Below are 18,398 nucleotides of genomic sequence, written 5' to 3'. Positions count from 1 at the left end.
CTTCAAATTTGAAGGCGCTGCATGTCTTCACACGAGACCTCCACAGACCTTAACCGGCTAATCCTCCAGCACTTTGTGTAAAACCAATTGGCTGTGGAACATTTCTTTTGTGATCGGAAATTTCTTAAATGATCATTCCCGAAAGTAAATGCCCTGCAGCAATCATTAGCCATCTTACAAACATATTGCTACCGAGCCGCCATTTTGAATGAGTCTTTTTAGATCCACAAATGAACAAGCTCCCCTAGTCATAATCATGTTTCCCGACTTGTCATTTGTCTTCTATGAACCAATATGATCTGCTTTCCTGAATACCATCAATCATCCGAGCTTTTCTCATTCTAAGAAGTATTTTTACGCCCAAATAGATCATCATGATATTTAGTGATCTTAATCACCCGGATTGTAATTTCTATTTCTTCCAGATCCTTATCAATCCCTCCTAATCCTCATCTATCTCTCCTGATGCTTCTCCCAATGTCTGCGGGCTTGAACGGACATCTGTTCTCTGCATAGTTTATGGCTGAGATTGCAGATCAGTGATTTCTTTTGAGGGCGCCGACATTTTTGAGGCTACCGACACAACAGTTGCAAGTGTTAAGAAGACCATGTGACTGTTCAACTTCATGTGTTTTTTTTTTTATATCTTAACGGAAGTCTTACTGGAGATGGTTGTAGATATGCATTTGTTTTACTCTGAGTCATTAATCAATTGGCCTCCACTCCCCTAATGCCCTTGACAAAGGTTTGCCCATCCACAATTGGAATGGAGTGTTGTGTATTATCCCTGCTGACATGTCCCAATCCTTCTCCTTCATGCATTATACTGTGTTGAATTTACGGACGGACTGATGGACGGACAATCAATCTGAGGGAAAAATAGAAGGTTAAACTGTTTCATCTTTGTGACTCATTTCATTGAGTTGTATCTATAAATATTCCAGCCCATGTCCGTACAAAGTGTGTTCCAATTAGCTCTGCACTGGTGTGCACATGTTCAGGCATGGTCATGCATGACTGTTCATGCTCCAAATACAAGCAAGTCCCCTGTGATATGCTGGAGAGTCTTTTTTTTTTTTCCCCCAGTTGTTTGCTGCGTTTGTTTTGTGTGACCCTCTGCAGATGCGGTACTAACGAGCCAGGGACGCCGGTGCCACCTTGTCTGTCGTATACGCCGCCGTGCACATTCAATTAGACCGGCGAGGTGACTTTTTTTGCCTTGATGCACACAAAATCGTGAGCGTGTCACACCACCCAGCGCACAATCAAATGTGTTCATAGCATGCAAAAGGAAAACCAAGTTTCCTTTGAATTTCAATGAAAGAGCCCGGGCAATTTCCAGGAAGGCGACTTTACTTGGCCACGTTATGGCCTTTCACAAAAGCAAGGCTCTCTGCAAGGCTCCAGTCCCATGCAGTTGTCATGGCTGTAGGTATTTGAAAGGACAGTTGAGCGGGCTTCTACTGTAAGCGGGTTCCCTCGCTCGGGCGCCCGCATGGCTGTGCAGTTTTCCTGATGGAGGAGCGGCTGTCACTTTCCATCTCCGTTGCCATTAGATGCAGGAGGCTGCACGGCACATCATTTCTCTGCTCTACGCGCTTGATTAAAAGTGCCCAATTAGCACTCGGGAGTTCCAGGAAAAAATGTCGAGCGTACCAAAAGCCATTTGAGCATTATTCAATATCTTTCCAATGCAGCTTAAGATAACTCAGCACACTAGCAGGATATCAAATGAGTAGAACTACAAGTACTAAATTGAACTTGACTAGTAAACACTACTGTGCTGCACTAGTCGGCCTAACTAGTAGTCATGTTTCATACGCTAGTATTGCTCTGGATCCTACTATCCTTCCGTCCGTCCGTTTCTCCGTCCGTCCGTCCGTCCGTCCGTCCGTCCGTCCATCCATCCATCCATCCATCCATCCATCCATCCATCCATCCATCCATCCATCCATCATCCATCCATCCATCCATCCATCCATCCATCATCTTCTCATGTCGCCTGCTTTGGCAAGCTCAATTGCTATTTGATTTGTACTGTTAGCAGTATCAGTGGGACCAGAATAAAATAGTAGCTGCAGTGATGCCAAGTGACGCTTTGTCACCAGATTATTATGTTCAATAACCCACAGACAACGTTGCCTGCTGAAAATGACTTTGTTGAAGCGTCACTCAAGGTGATTTTGTTTTTTAAATCTGTTGCTATGTTTGCTTCTGCAAACTACAGTATGTCTTCACATGGTCCGTAGCATTTATGCCATTGACAATTGTTGAAATGTCAGGTTTTTTTCAGTTACAGCGGCGGAAGTCGATTGGACCTTAAGCCGGACGTCATTTCCAATAAATGTTCAAAAGGCTTTTCATCGTTGGAACGCGGCAAGTTCTATCCCACGGAGGCTTGACCCCAATGCAAATCAGTCTCCAGGCTCACCACGGGGTGACCACATACAGGCTGCTCATGAATCACCAAGTCCCCCCCGTAACCAGTCTTTTGTTAGTCAGCACTTGTGAAGAGATAATAACGGTGTAGCACATTGCGGCTCGTAGGATTTACTGGCGGGCTGCGCACGGGTGGCCGGACGGAGAGCGGCGGGCACGCGTTTGCGACAATGAAAATACATCAAATGCTCTTATTGGAGCTAATATCCGCAGTATGGACGACGCCCCCACCTAGCGCGCTGCGGCTCAGTCAGCCTCATCGCTTTCAGCGCAAAGACAAGGAAGGCTCGCGGAGGGAAGGAGAGCCATCCAAAAAGGAGGCGGCGGCGGCAGGCAGGCAGGTGAAAAGGAATGCAAAGTCATGTTGCCATGGCAACTAGCTTAGGATGGAGGCTGGAGATAGAAACCAGTGAGCGAGCGAGCGAGCGAGCGAGCGTGCAAGCGAGCGGCTCTCCCAGCTTCCTCGCGACGCTTCATTGCATGGAGCGGAACTGATGATGATTTATCTGCCTATGATGATCTATCTATCTATCTATCTATCTATCTATCTATCTATCTATCTATCTATCTATCTATCTATCTATCTCTCTATCTCTCTATCTCTCTATCTCTCTATCTATCTATCTATCTATCTATCTATCTATCTATCTATCTATCTATCTATCTATCTATCTATCTATCTATCTTCCACATCTCCATGCTCTTGATATCATCTATCTAGAGTGTAGCTATTACATAACTGTGGTCATATTTGTGTAACATGGAGGTAAATTTAGTGGTAGGGCTCAATTGTAAGAGCGCAAAACAGAAACCAATCCCAGGCAGGCAGGCAGGCAGGCAGGCAGGCAGGCAGGCAGGCAGGCAGGCAGGCAGGCAGGCAGGCAGGCAGGCAGGCAGGCAGGCAGGCAGGCAGGCAGGCAGGCAGGCAGGCAGCCAGGCAGGCAGGCAGGCAGGCAGGCAGGCAGGCAGGCAGGCAGGCAGGCAGGCAGGCAGGCAGGCAGGCAGGCAGGCAGGCAGGCAGGCAGGCAGGCAGGCAGCCACGCAGGCAGGCAGGCAGGCAGGCAGGCAGGCAGGCAGGCAGGCAGGCAGGCAGGCAGCCACGCAGGCAGGCAGGCAGGCAGGCAATACACCTCATTTAAAATCCCATCTGTGCAAGTATGAAGCTCTAAATTCAACAAATGATGAATAATTGATATTTTTGTATTTGATTGTGTGATTTCTGTGCCATACTCACCAGAATAACTAAGCCTTTTCCGCTTTGGGCTTTTCATGTTCACTCACGCTCTGCACAAACATTTTTCGGATTTGCATTTTCACAGCTGAATTTCTTTTCCTTTTCTTTTGGTGGAGGGGTTGTTTTACAATTCAATTGCGAAGATTAGCGGCCAGAGCACGTCGGAGGAGAAACTGTGATGCTGTCGATGCGGAAAGTTGTATGCTTAAGGTGGAGCTGCTGCGACTGTCATTTGCAGAGCCTGTCAAAACGGCTTAGGTGATACGTTCTTCCTCATATAATCAACACATGCATGGTAAAAGTCGCGATTGTTGAGCGAATGGTTCAAATTCACCCACCGACACCAGGGGGTGCCTTGGAGTTGAGAATCCATCAATTATTCCTTCCCCTCACTTTAAAATTAGCGCACCCAGAGGCTGTGGAGATGTTTGCATAACATTTGGCTCCACGCCATCTGTGGCCATGTTTGTAGGTTGCCAGAGAAGCAGACGTAAGAAGAGACGCCTCAGATGTGTATACGTCACCTGAGCATTAAGGCACTAACATATAGCCAGCCTCCTGCCCTAAAAGCCGAAATATGTACCAATGGGATGGCCTCATTCAGTCAGAGACGGTTTGGCCACCAAAGAGCCATTAAGCCTGTCAGGCCCTCCCGGCTCGTAACATGGGATGATTATTATTCCCCGTTGTTTCCTGGCTTTGGAAGCCAGTGTGACAGCTGCCATAGAGGAAAAACAACAAACCCTCCAGGCTTCTGCATTTGAACTCATTTTTTCCTTTCTTTTCCTCTCTAAGCTAGAAGCGCTTGCTAATTCACTATGCCCCCCCATCTCTCATGACCAATGAATGCTTCAGCATCCCACAGATAAAACAGAGCGTTGAGTGGTCTGATTTTCTTGTGATGTTACAGAAATTGAGGCTGAGTAAATGTGTTACAAAAGTGTCAGCCAAAGGCTCAGTGAGAAGGTGACAACTATTGGCAGCATAGCTCAAAAAGAGCCAACACGCAACGAAATGACCATCAATTGTCTGCAACTCCATGCGAGCGCTTGAGAGATGCTTAGGTAGGTCAATATATATACAGTATGTATTGTTTTTCTTAATGTCGAATATATGGTTAAAAAAAGAATACAAATAAGTGTTACTTAATGGATCATGAATTATGTGAGTGTCTATTTTCAGAAGCTTTCAGATCCCTCAGAAGATGCATTATTGAATGGTTAAGTTTCAAATAATACATGTACGTAATAGTGAGGATTGAAATGGTGAGGAAGGTTTCACGTGTGAAAGAAAGCTTTAGAGAAAAACCCAATCAATTGAATGCAAAGAAGCTTCGTTGATCGAGCACAACAACAGGTGTCTTGCAGGTGTCCGCTTTGTTTGTCGAGCATGTTGGTAACAAAGGTTATTTGAGTCCATTGCCAGAGTCCGCATCAAAGCAAATATTTGACTCTTGAGATACCAAATGGGCCGTAAGGCCAAACAGTAGGTCCTTTCAGCTTCTTTGTTGAAGATAGTGGGATATGCTACGGAGCACCGTGTGACTGACCATATTTTCATACCAGATCCAATTTGAGCACATGTTTGGTAGAAGTGGAAGCAAGCATGGAACATGCCCATTTCTAGCAGAGAATACATTAAAAAGCTGCGATATCAACTCCAGTTGTCTGTGGCTAGAAAACAAGCATTTTCATTCCACAACATAGCCAAAAAAAGGAGGGGGGTGCTGAGGTAATGTCATCTCCGGCTCCCAGCCCCAACAGAGATGCCTGCTCGACAAACGCTTCATTTCCAATTACCAAGAGCTGGACAGGAAATACTATTCATGCAGCCATATCTGGCCCAGACACAAGCTTGGCGGGGACTTGAGGCGACATGAGAAGGCGGAGGGAAGAGTGAAAAGGGAGGTAGAGAGCATGAGGTGTCGAAGTGGTCAGCATTGCCAAAGGCAACACTCTACTCAAGGGAACGGCGTGTGAAATTCAAACCAAGCGGCATCAATATTTGATGGGGAGATTACACATTTCATCTATACGTCCACTTAGCCAGCTCCTGTTTAAGTGAAAGGCGACCGACCGCCGCCGCCGCCGCTTTGGTGCCTTTTAAGTGGCGTTTGATTGCGCTCTCGTGGTGAGCTATGAATACGTATGTCGCGTGTTTTGACATGCACTTGAATTATGAATACAACTACTCAAATGGAGGGTCAGTACTGTATCGTGGAACTTCCAAAAGTTCATTATAAAAGCATCAGCTCATTTATTTCACCTATTATTCGTATCTTTTATAGTCGTATATATACTAACTATTGATACAAATGATCATCAAACAGGCGCTCACTTAAATCAAAACAAAGCATCATTCTAATTGGAAAATAGAGTGGAGTAAATACAAAGAAATAGACGTAGTGATGTAAACTACAGATATGTGAAAATTCTATTGAGCTAAATTAACAAAGTTTTTGTATTTTGTTACAACACAAGACGGAGCCTCCATTTGTACACGACCGCAAAGACTTCACAACAAACCGTAATCAATACCTTCATGTGTAAATGAGTGCAGCTGAATTGTCCAGCACTATCAACAAACAAAAAGGCAAATGACTATTTTCCCAAATACGGCCGCTCACACTTCAAATTACAGTTTGGCTTCTTAGTGTGCCCCTTTAATAATGATGAGCCCTAATCCATCCACTAAGGCCCTCTGCATTTATCTGGAAGTTCAATTTAAGCAGGGATCAGGATTCTGGAAGGAATTTGTTGTTCAACACAGATGCATTATATTTCAAAGCAACCGCTGATGATAGCCACACACGTTTCATTGGACACTAAATAAAGGCTAATGATTGATGAAATGCAGGTTGGCCATTTTTGTCTGGAAAACCACAGCGGTTGAACAAACTCCATACAATACCGGCACAATCTTCCATTCGCTTTTGTAAAAATATTGTGCATTTGTATTTTACAATTATATATACACGTATATAGTTATATAATAATGATGATGACAATTATTATTATTCCAAGGAAGCTTTTTGGCGCCTTGGAAAAACCTCATTGGCACTCTTTAATGCGCACTCGTCAGGCTTGTTAGTCACGGTGGGTACATACACACAGCCCCACACACGCACACACACACACACACACACACACAGACTAAACCACACACGTGCTGCCGGCACGTGACTATGAGCGCGCTGTAGCGAACGACCACTCTCAAGATGAAAGGGGGGGAAAATGCACGTTTCATGGAGCCGCTCGTTACCTTGGCAATGAAAGATGGGGCTGAGATGGTACCTACAAACATGACTTCTACAATGTGGATGATTTATACACACGGGAAGTGTTGAAGGCTTCATAATGGACCAGTGGTTAGCGCATATGGCTCACAGTTCCAATTCCAAGTGTGCTTATTTTCTGTTGAATAGTCCCCCAATATTGAAGACTCTCAAATGTCCATGGGAATGTGTATGTTTGTGCCCGGCGACCAGTCCGGTGACCAGTCCGGGGCGTATCCTGCTTCTGATGCTTCAACCCAGCCATCACTCAAAGGAGGATAAGCGGGATTGAAACCGGATGGATGGACAAGTGGATACAGCCAGTTACGGCTGACCTCGTCTCATACCTATACATATGAGGCAATAGTAACCATGGTAACTTTTTTTTTCTCCTCAGCTTGACGAAAAGTAACGTGGAGAAATCCCGGAACACACGAGGCACTTGGTGCGCATGACTCAGCGCCTCAGCGCCATCAGCGCCTAAAGGTAAGCGAGGGTGAATGAGAGCAAATCAATGTGAGGCTTTTCATTACGTGTCCATCTCCTCACTCAGTAACACCAAACACAGGTGGAAATTGAGAGAGCTGTCAAGGACGCTGTCTCCGAGGCAACAAGAGAACGTGTACATTGACCTCAAAGTACAGCAGAACCAAATGACAACAATCCCCCATGTATCTAGAAGTTGGCGCCTAGCTCAGCTGATTTTCGCTTCAAGAAGAGAGCTGCACCTGAGACCAATCATATTGCACATAGAGACAAGTATTCACAGTCACATTGACACCTGTGGACACTTTGGAACATTCAGTTCAACTAGCGTACATGTGCTGCGGTCAACCTCAGGTTAGAAGCAGGGTGCTAAGAAATCACCTAAAGCAAAGCAATTGGATTCTTTTTCAAATGAATTGGCCAATTCATCGCTAATTTATATGGGAATCGGCATTGGCCTGAATAAATCCATCTCCAAATGTGTTTTGGTTCTCCACAAGCTGTTTTCGAGATCCACATCTATCAGAATGTAATAACAGCACTGAGTCCATCGCAATATAGTAGCTGCTCAAATGGTGCAGTTTCACACCGTGTCGGCCATGCAGTGACAACCTCAGAGGCCATTTTCATTTACTTTGAGAGCCCAGGCTTCCCCCCCCCCCCTTTTTTTATCCGCCTGCTCGCTGCCCTCTCTTGATGATGAAATAAATGAGAGAGAAGATGAAGGTCCCCGTGTTGGGCTTGTTTGGGCATGATTCATCTTCTTGCCTCAGTTCATCCATCCTTCCATCCACTGCAAATGTGTTACCTCAGAAAACCTTGGCGGGTCCCGATTATCGGGGGCGGAAAAAGGATCTGCTGCATGCTCTTGCGGGATTTTAACTGTGGTGATTCAATTAAATCTCAATGCGCCAAAAAGAGTGCACTGATGAAAATAAAAAGGGTGTTTTTGGTGAGGGATTTTGGTGCAATTAGCATTGAGCTAAAAGCTAGAAAAAAGTTGATTCCGTAGAATATGGCTCTTTAAAGGAGGCATTTTATGAGAAATGTCAAACTTCACCAAATCAAATAGTTGTGTCCCTGATGCAGCTGCCCACCCACCCGCCAAGTGTGAAATGGAACAGCCAAGTAAATCTGCCTATTTCTGAAGATCCAGCCAGCTGTTACGTAACAGTGGAGCTAATTTACATAATAACCACCCCTCACTGGAAAAAAAGTGAGATCGGTGTATCACTAAATGCAGTGTCCTTAAAAAACAACAACAACAACAACAACAACAAGCGTCCCCTGAAGAGCAACGAGGGGCGGGAGAGGGGCCGGGGGGCTATTTTGCAGTACTATGCAGTCAGCTATGACTAAAACATGATTCCACTCGATTCATGGCTATGAAAAGAGTGCAGAGTGGATGCAGAGCGGACAGACCATGGAGCGTATGGATATAGCCACGCACGGCTTGATGCTGCTGCAGACAGGCCAAAATATTGGGCGCACCTCATGCTCTAATTATGCTGAGATTGTATTTATTAGTGTGGGTTGTCATTGGCATTATAGATTTGAACACTGTAATAAGGTCATGTTGCTCACTTTTGCCAGCACATTTGTGTGGGTTATACAGTATTCTTGATTTGCCATTTGACAATAGAACGTTTGCGGATCATGTAAATACTTCTATACTATATTTTGTGTGACTTGTCATCAAGATGCAAGACACGTATCTTCTTAAATGGAGATGTGTCTTTTGATTCAGATATTTTCCCATCAAATGACAACCTTTTTCGCAAATGTTTTAAATGTGCCTTGAACATTATTATTAAAATAATTAAACATGTTTGTAAAGGATTTTTCTTCTTTTTGTCTTGACCATTTATTTTTAGCTTGTGAAATTGTACCTAATGATGCGGCCAGTCATTTCAACACAATTTGCCACCAATTTGATAACATGACCTTGAAAAGTGTTGTCTGCCTGCTCAAAACACGTCTGCTCAAATGAACTCATTGTCTTCTAATTATTGGGGATTGCTGTTAAATCCAAAGAGGAAATACTTCAAAAGGCACCTTGGACTCCATCAGAACTGATCAAATCAGTCATTAGGGTCGTCTGTCCTCCCCTCCACATGCTGACCATTTCATGATGCAAAAAGCAATACCATTTTACATGGCAGCCTCTGGAGAGCAATGTGTGATCTATGTGTCATATGACCTGCTGAGCTAAAGACTTTGATCCAGCGAGGGCAGCAACATGGTAGCAACATTCACGTGGAAATAATTCCATTTGTTGAGAAAATTGGAAATGCATCCAAGTCACTCCAACTTTAATGTCATGTTTCCTTCAAACGCATCCCACCTCTGTCAAAAAAAGCAAATAAATCGGCACGGCGGGTGAGCAACGTGACCGCTTGTGAGTCATTTTGGCTGTGATGCAACAACGTGCGCCTCTCAAGCTTCCTTATGACCCAATTTGGGATGGAAGACAATTTCAAATGTTCCAACTGCTAAATACAGGACATAGAGAAACAGTTTACCAATCAAACGATGATGATAAAGAGCTGCTAATACAGAATGTGGCAAAAGATATTGTGTCAATTGTTGTCTGTTGTTTGGTTTAGTTTTTGTGATGCAATGCTTTTGCTAGCATAATGGACTGCCCTAAAATGTTTCTAAACTTTATTCATGGTTTAATCCATGAAGAGACCACAAACTAAGACTCCAAAACACTTGCATATCATTGGAATCTGAATGTTCACATATATTGCTGTGACTTCCACTCACAACCCAGGCTAAACCTCGCTCCCATCTATAAATGAACAGTAATTGCTCCCTTTCCGATAAGATGGTACTATATGCTACATTTACACCACCTTTAATGCACCGGAAACTTCCATCAACAACCCAGACTAAACTTGGCTTCTCATACCAAGCTTTTGTGTCTCATGAGATGTATCACTTCAACATCCTTGACACCAATTTCTTCTTTCCTATGAGTCAAATATGCAAAAGGCTGAGAAGAGGTTCTACAGGAAACAATGCAAATGGGTGAATACAGCGATGCATTTTGGTCATTTTTTAAATATATTTATATTTCTTTTAGTAATATTGTAACCAGGCAGATTACAACAATGTGTCTGGTCACGTTAACTGTAATGTGAAATTCGCCAGGCTGATACGCCCGAGCATGTAATAGACACCATCAATCAGCACCATGGACAGCGGCACGTGTATATGCAAGCGGTGTGAAGGAATAACATTCTGAGCCACGGACAGCGGCAGCGTATAGGCAATCAACGGAGAACGTTCAGAACCACGGACAGCGACACGCGTATACGCAGGCAATGTGAAGGGAGAACAATCAGAACCACGGACAGTGACACAACCCGACATCACTCTAGTTCAAAGATCCCACCGTCAATCTGCCAAAGTACAACGAAACACACATTCTAGCAACTTTTGTGTTGTTTAAAGGTGGGAAAAGGTGGAAATAATTCGCCCCAATTTTGTATATAAAGAATTGAGAGGGGACAAAATGGAATAGGGGACTTTTTTTAATGAATAGCGAGGGAAACATTTTACAGATAAAATGTGAAGAGGTGAGTTTGCAAATAGCGAATAGGTGTAGGTTAACCATTGAGATGAACTTGTCAATGTTGAGATTAATTTAAGGGAAATGCTGATTGTGCTGGTTTCAAATGAGGCACCAACATTAATTTTAGCCAGGAAATTAAACTGGGGGGGGGTGGCTCTAATACCTGAGGATGCGAGGTTACTTTATAGCTGAGGGAGCTATAATCCTAAATGAAGCGTGTGTGTGTGTGTGTGTGTGTGTGTGTGTGTGTGTGTGTGTGTGTGTGTGTGTGTGTGTATATGCGTGCGTGTGTGCGTGCGTGCGTGCGTGAGAGAGAGAGAGAGCAAGAGAGCGAGAGCAAGAGAGAGCAAAAAGATAGCAACACATGGCAAATGCGCATGAGGCGTTCTCTCTGCATAGATTATTTACCTTGCAACAGATAAAGACCGCTGACTAACGAAAAGCTCAGACGTGCAACAATTCACCATTCAAATCGCTACCTCACTACCATGAGGGAAGAAAAAAAAAAGATGCCCGCATTTAGTTAAATATTCATGCGCCTGATGATGGTCTATTTTTATCATTAGGCCCTCCACAGGTAGAGGTGCTCTCATCCACAAACCTGTCTCCTCACTGGATCCCTGAGAGCCCAAAATCCAGAAACAGGTGAGAAAATACAAGCGTGCGACAGGCACAAGCGTGTTTCAACGAGTAGGTATTATAAGACGGACATAGGGATAGACAGGAGGCAAATGGTCATGTCAGATCACACCAAATCTCCTCTCAGGACCATATAAAGCCCCTGTGCCATAGGTTTCCTATTAGAGTTGGGCAAAACTGCTGCATGACCGCGGCGGGAAATGATTTGTGAGGGTGAGGGTGTGTGTGTGTGTGTGTGTGTGTGTGTGTGTGTGTGCGTGTGTGTGCGTGTGTGCGTGCGTGCGTGTATTGTAATGCCCTCACACTGGCACCTGGTGTCATCTATATGGGACGAGTGCATTACTATTCGTGTCACAGCATCTTTGCAGTAAAAGGAATGAAGCGGGCGGGCCGCACACACGCACGCACGCACGCATACATTGTTTTTTTTCCAGCACTTCTAAGGCAGCAATGCTGTGCGTAACATCCACCTCAACTTGTCATGTCATAATATAATCCCCCTTGCATGGACAGATTGGAGTGCGTGTGCGTGCGTGCGTGCGTGCGTGCGTGCATGCGTGTGCATGTGCGTGCATGCGTGTGCATGTGTGACACATCCCATCACTCACCCTGGTTTTGCGCTCCCCCGTCCCCCTCCTCTGTGTCAGTCAGGTTGTTAAGCATCCCGACGAGGATTGTGATCGTCTTCTCCTGGTGCTACTTCTTGTGGTCAGTGATAGAGGGGCCGTGGGGCAGCTCTCCTGCCGCAGAAATGGCCAGGCGAGGCGGCAAGGAAATGTGCCAAGCCGCTTTTTTGAGGTGTCCCCCTCCGCGCTCCTCTTCGCTAGATGCTCGAAGAGAGGCGGCAGAACGGAGAGCGGGATTTTTTTCCTCCCCTCTCTCACTCTCTCTCTCTCTTTCGCTAGGTCCTCCTCTTGACGTCTCTTCTGTGGCTGCCTTGTAAAGCGTGACTCTCTCACTCGCTCACTCTGTTGCTCGGTCAGATCTCTGTTGCTCACTCTCTCTCTCGGCAGTGGAGGGAGGATGAGGAGGAGGAGGACAAATCTGCAGGAGTTTGGCAAAAAAAAAAAAAAAAAAAAGACTGCACCGTGGGGCTCCTGGCTCGACTCACCTGATCGAGCTTTGAGGAAATTCATCAGGAAAAACGACTTGGATGACATTGGTTTTCGCTGGTCACCTCACACTTGTTGCTAGGCAAATTTCACAGGTACAACTTCCCCTAGCCTGACCCAAATAAACTCAAATGAAAAAATAGCTGCACGAACATTAACAGCACAAATATTTCCAAAGCTGTACTTTTCTGGCATTTTCCTGCAGCCTGTTATGTTTAATGAATGCATCCTCATTCCTTTTGTGCCAGTGCAATTCTACGCACATACTGCTGACTCATTGGGGCGTCAGAAGGCTTTCTTAGTTTCTTAAGAAGCAACTTAACGCTGTCTTGTCTGCTAACAAGCGCCTGTTATTGGATTAGTCCTTACAGCGCAAAACAAAAGCAGCACCCACAAAAACAACATTTTGGGAGGTGCCACTTGAGTAAAAAGGCTATTTTGATTGAAGCATTTGGCCTACATTATATCAAATAGTCAATATTTGATGGTTTGATTGTGACTAAAGTGCATGATTTTTGCTTGGCATATTTCCCCATAATGCAACAGGCTATTTACTAAAAGTTTTTTTTAAATATGTGAGTAAAAAAGCTATTTTGGTTTAAGCAATTAGACTACAAAAACTAACTAAGTATAAATGTTGATTTGTAATTGAACGGTTCTATCGTTTGCGTACTGCATGATTTTCATTCGGCTTCTTTTTTAAATAAATACACAAAACCAAAATCCTGCTACGCGGCCACAATACGTTTGAACGTATTTGTTGCCAGTCAAAACGTTTGAATTGGCAGTTCCGTGCTGCAACGTTTGTGAGACGAAAGGAGAGCCTTGAACAAGTGCAAAAACTACTGGAAGCCATCTCGTGTGGCGCCCGCCCGCCCGCTAGATCCCGCCGGCCCGCCGCCACCTTTTATAGATGAGAGAAATGCTTGGACGCAGCCTTCAGTGGAACGGCTGCAAACGACTGCAGCTTCAAGGTCGTCGGGTTTGATTGGGCCCTGACAAATGTCACAATGTAAGCCAGAACTGAAACGGGGACTTATTGACAAATAGGAGTCATTTTGCCAAAGTTGTTGTGTGCGCTTCACTGTGCCTGACAACTGGCTGGCCATGTTTTTGAACTAAATGCACCCAACCTTCAACAGTGCTTTTCAAACATCCTGAACGTTCCAAGCAGGCTCCAACGCCTTAGTGGGGGACGCCATTATTGTGTGCCGATGTCGTGCGGACCCCATCTGAGGTCATATCGACCCGTTCCCAATGGAGACTCAAACACTCCATCTTTCTTTGCAACCACTTCCTCGCTGTGCTTCCTTAGCTGCCGTGACCTTCCTCTTCAAATGGAAAGTGGCGGCACAATACAAAGGGAACCAGACACAAAAAGGAGGGAGGGAGGGAGGGAGGTAGGGATGGAGGGAGAAAGGAAGGGAGACATCATTTAGGATTTTCTCTCACACACTACTGAAATAATCTCAGTTATTAGTTTATTTAGTTATTATTATATTAAGATATATTAAGATATATTATATTATATTATTTTACTAACATACATCGCTGAAAGACTCTCACACACACCACTAAAATGATCTCACACATAACTAAAGGCTCTCGCCTGTAACAGCGGTTTAGTAGTGTGCATGAAAGCGCTTTATTAGTGCATATGAGTGTTTCATTAGTGTGTGTGAGAGGCAATCCTGCATTATGTCCCTGACAGCAATTCATACTCACGCATGAGTCCTCACATCAACTTAGTCATGCTCTGAATAGATTTTAGCGTGCCGCATTTGAGATGAGGGGCAGCGAGTTACGGCGGACTGCGGACTTAAGACTGAAAATGTGCCGTAGAGGTGCTGCGGCAGGCAGGCAGGCAGGCAGGCAGGCAGGCAGGCAGGCAGGCAGGCGGGCAGGCGGGCAGGCGGGCAGGCGGGCAGGCGGCCAGGCGGCCGGCCGGCCGGGGAATCATGCACAGCAACATTAGCGGACACTCTGAATAAGTCATGACACGCATTCTCGGTGAGCTTTGAAAACAACTTCTAGGCGTCAGGGAATCATTTCAAATCTTCCATTTGCTGACTCAAATATGAGAAAACAGATTGTGCCACTTTTGCCCTTTCTCTTGCACTAAACACAGGACAATGAGCCCTTGTTGAATGACATTTTTATTTTGAAAGCGCTTGTACCACGCTTTGCTGTGACATGCGGGCAAGCGCTGAGGTGGACTGGAAGAAGTGCAGCAGAAGCACAGACAATATGTTTCTTTGTGAATAGACTATTGTTGCATGTTGTTTGGGGGGCGGGCTTTGATTTCTGATTTTATCAAAGGCATTTTCTACTGATGTTGATCAAGTGTCTACATATTGATATTTGATTCATATTGAATTCATTTCATAATTAAAGATTTAATTGATATTTAATGATCATAACTTGACATTGCTTGGGATATATAGTTAGGAGGAAATGATGAACTGCTTCCAAAATGGTGGTACAGCTGTAAACAAAGGCTGCTGGGGCAATCATTGAGACAAATAGATGGGAACATGGCTGTATTGATGACATAGTTACAAACAAGGATGGGGGGGGGGGGGGATAGGTTTGGAGACATAGCAGAGGAATTTCTGAGGATATACGTAGGTGGAAGACAAGAAATGGCACATAGGAAATGGAAAGAGCAGGGAAGCTAGTTGCTGATGTGCCTGGAGCCCAAGAGTCAGATCAACGGACATGATAAGGACACGTGGTGGTAGATACGGCTGGAGATGTCTGTTGAAGAACAACAGCCTGTTTCACTGGCAGCCCTGCGTGAAAAAGCTTCACCTTTTCAGGTGGTTTTTGGAACCTATCCAAATCATGATGGGCTGTCTGAGCATCTCTGGGTGTTGACAAGGGCACTGAGTACTTTACAGCAGTCAGAAAACAACAGGGTGGACGTGGAGAGAATACAACATACCATGTTGGACAACATCCCAAAAAAGTCATGCGCCTACTTTTTGAATGTGGAGGCGAAAAAAAAAAAAGAAAAATCAGGCAGAAGGGAATTTCTTTTGCATTTCAACGACGCCTGTTACTCCATCACACACGATTAGGAGAAGGAGTCATTTTATAGCTCACAAGGTACAATCTACACTAATGTACCACATCGGGCTGCTTATTGGGCTCCCAGGTAACGTGCGTTTTATGACACTTGATGGCTGATCTCATCCACGACTGCACCTGCCGCTGCCAAAATGACAAATAACTTTACAGCATTGCCGTTAATTGGCCTCATCCAGTCAACCAGCTGTTGTTGTGTCCTTCATCAAATAAATGGAATTACACGTCAGTCCCTGGTGTTGGACACGTGGCCAACAACGTTGACTGTCATTAAGGGACATGACGGGCGGGATGTGAGGGTGCCCAATCAGGCAAAATTGACAAACTTGTGAAAAGTGTTTGTGTGGGGGGCGGAAGCGTGGTGGTGTTCAGAGCAAAAAAAAAAACATAAATAAATAAACAGATGAATAAATAAATAGATAGATAGGTAAATAAATAAATCCTTTTGACCGGAGAAAACCTCTCCTTGCATAAATCAATCAATCAATCAATCAGTCAATCAATCCTGCTGCCTTTTGACCTGGGAAAACCGCTCCATGCATCTGACAAGGCTTCAGATGCTGAGCAGTAGAATTTTGTTGCATCTGCAGGAACTTGTGAAACCATCAAAGACAACCATCTTGCTTCGGACAAGCCTCCGAGCATTGTACTTCTTTTCCGACTGGCTCGATGTAAAATGTGCTGATGTCAGGAATTACCTCCTACTGATGAGCATGGTAATGTGCATTTCGTGGCATGGGCATCTCTATTTTTGCACGGCATAAAAACAAGCGCTTCTTTACTTTTGAACAGGGGCAAGTCTAGTTCATCGTGTTTGGGAATTTGCCAGACATCGCTGTGTCAGGCTAGTAGGCGTTCTTGCGGACTGAGCGCATTTTTTCCATCTATTAGACACCCGTAGCGCACCTGACAACGTGGTGACAAAAATTAGACTAGTCATTGAAACAGTTAAAAGCGGGCCTTAGCCTGCTTTGTAGAATAGACCACTTCATATTTCGACAGTACATATTCAAAGAAGTTAAACGTACCAAATGACATCTTACACGAGTCCCTCAAAAGCTGATTGACTATAACAGCAGAAAAATCACACACAATGCTAAATAACACAGCCACAAATGAGATGGCAACCAGAAGATAAAAAAAGGTGACATTTTACAAAAGGTTTAGCATTTATATTGGTGGATAGTCTTTCAAATCAATAGCATGCTTTTCCTGACAACGGAAAATGTACGTGTGTGCGTCCGTGTGTGTAGACTGACATGCAACTACATTAAAAAGGTGAAACTGACAGAAGTATTGAGCTGTGGCGGCAGGCGCTCGCTCGCTCGCTCGCTCGCTCGGCAGCCAGATGCTAGATAAAGATGTAGCCAAAGGAAAAACACCAACCCCATGTGTCTTCTTCAGGAGAGAAAAAAGGCCTCAAAAGTGAATAAGAAGCACTCCAACAGGAGCCGACTATTTCCTGCAGAGATGTGCCAGCGATCCATCTTTGCAACACACATCATCACAGCATTAAATATTTCATTTCATTTTATTATTATTTTATATCATATTATATCTTTTTTTAATTTCATTTTATTTGACTTTTTAATAATTCCATTTAGTTCCAAGAGGAGGAGGGAAGATGTGGCCCACTTTTATCTCTTCCAAAGAGAAGCGTCACAGGACAAGAGAAAGTAAAAATGAAAAGGCTTCAACGATGTTTTCAGGAGCATCAAGGTGCTGCCGCCAGCTCCTTCCTGGCCTACAGGCCTGCTCATGTTATCTGCAACCAAGCAGCTTTTTTTATTCTTAACGTTACAGAGGAGACACTTGCGTGCGATGGAATGTCTTTTTGTTTGACCCTCACAGACAAATGAGGAGAAGGCTGCCTACCGGTGGGAAAAAAAACTGCATTACATTCTCACCACACATTTTTCACTGTAACACCACTGATGAGTACATTTGAGCTAGCTAATGTCCACTAAATAAGTGTCCTAAAAGTCACAATATGATTATGATTGCAAAAATATATGAATGAACAAATATAATGCATGTGTGAGTTTGGGAATAGCCAAGTGCAAATAGGCGGAGGTTTACACTGCAACTTGATGACTGGCTCACTTGGCTCTAATGGACAAAAATCACCAGTGTCTGACGGATTCTATTTACCGAGAGCTGTCAAGCAATTTGGTAATAATGTGCTTCGCGTGACCGTCCGTTATCAACGGCAATAAACACAAAGTGTAACACAACACTTGTCACTTGGTGTAATAATGCTCTGCTTGCCCGCACTGTAAAACAGCTTTTAAGATTTAGAAGGACTTCTAGCTTTACACATACACACACACACACACACACGAATCCCGATGATGATATCATTCAATATATTCAGATGTGCGGATAGCAATTTTGGCATGGCTCTCAAATGAGCACCAGATGTTGTTTGGTGCTCATTTATTTTTCCCAAGCCCTGATGATATCATGTCATACGTCAAAGTACATGCTCTGAAACGTACCCAAAATGGCCATTCCGTTTATTTTTGAAAAGGTATGTACAATGTCAAC

At 44.4% G+C, this 18,398-nt stretch overlaps 1 protein-coding gene across 3 annotated transcripts in view; it reads right to left on the bottom strand.

Moving 5' to 3' along the window:
* The window catches only part of slc12a5a (solute carrier family 12 member 5a), a 76,803-nt gene that overhangs the window by 39,415 nt on the left and 18,990 nt on the right, over positions 1-18,398 (bottom strand). Inside the window, exon 1 of one of the 3 annotated variants that reach the window (XM_037252060.1) lies at positions 12,261-12,604. The exons of the other annotated variants lie outside the window; for them this stretch is intronic. Coding sequence (XP_037107955.1) covers positions 12,261-12,315 — 55 coding nt within the window. The 5' untranslated portion in view covers positions 12,316-12,604. Of the gene's footprint in view, positions 1-12,260; positions 12,605-18,398 lie in introns of those variants that run through there. 3 annotated transcript variants of the gene reach the window in all.

The sequence above is a fragment of the Syngnathus acus genome, chromosome 5, assembly GCF_901709675.1.
Source record: "Syngnathus acus chromosome 5, fSynAcu1.2, whole genome shotgun sequence".
NCBI lineage: Eukaryota > Metazoa > Chordata > Actinopteri > Syngnathiformes > Syngnathidae > Syngnathus > Syngnathus acus.
Note: the sequence above shows the minus strand (reverse complement) of the source record. Positions and strands in the feature narration are given on the sequence as shown.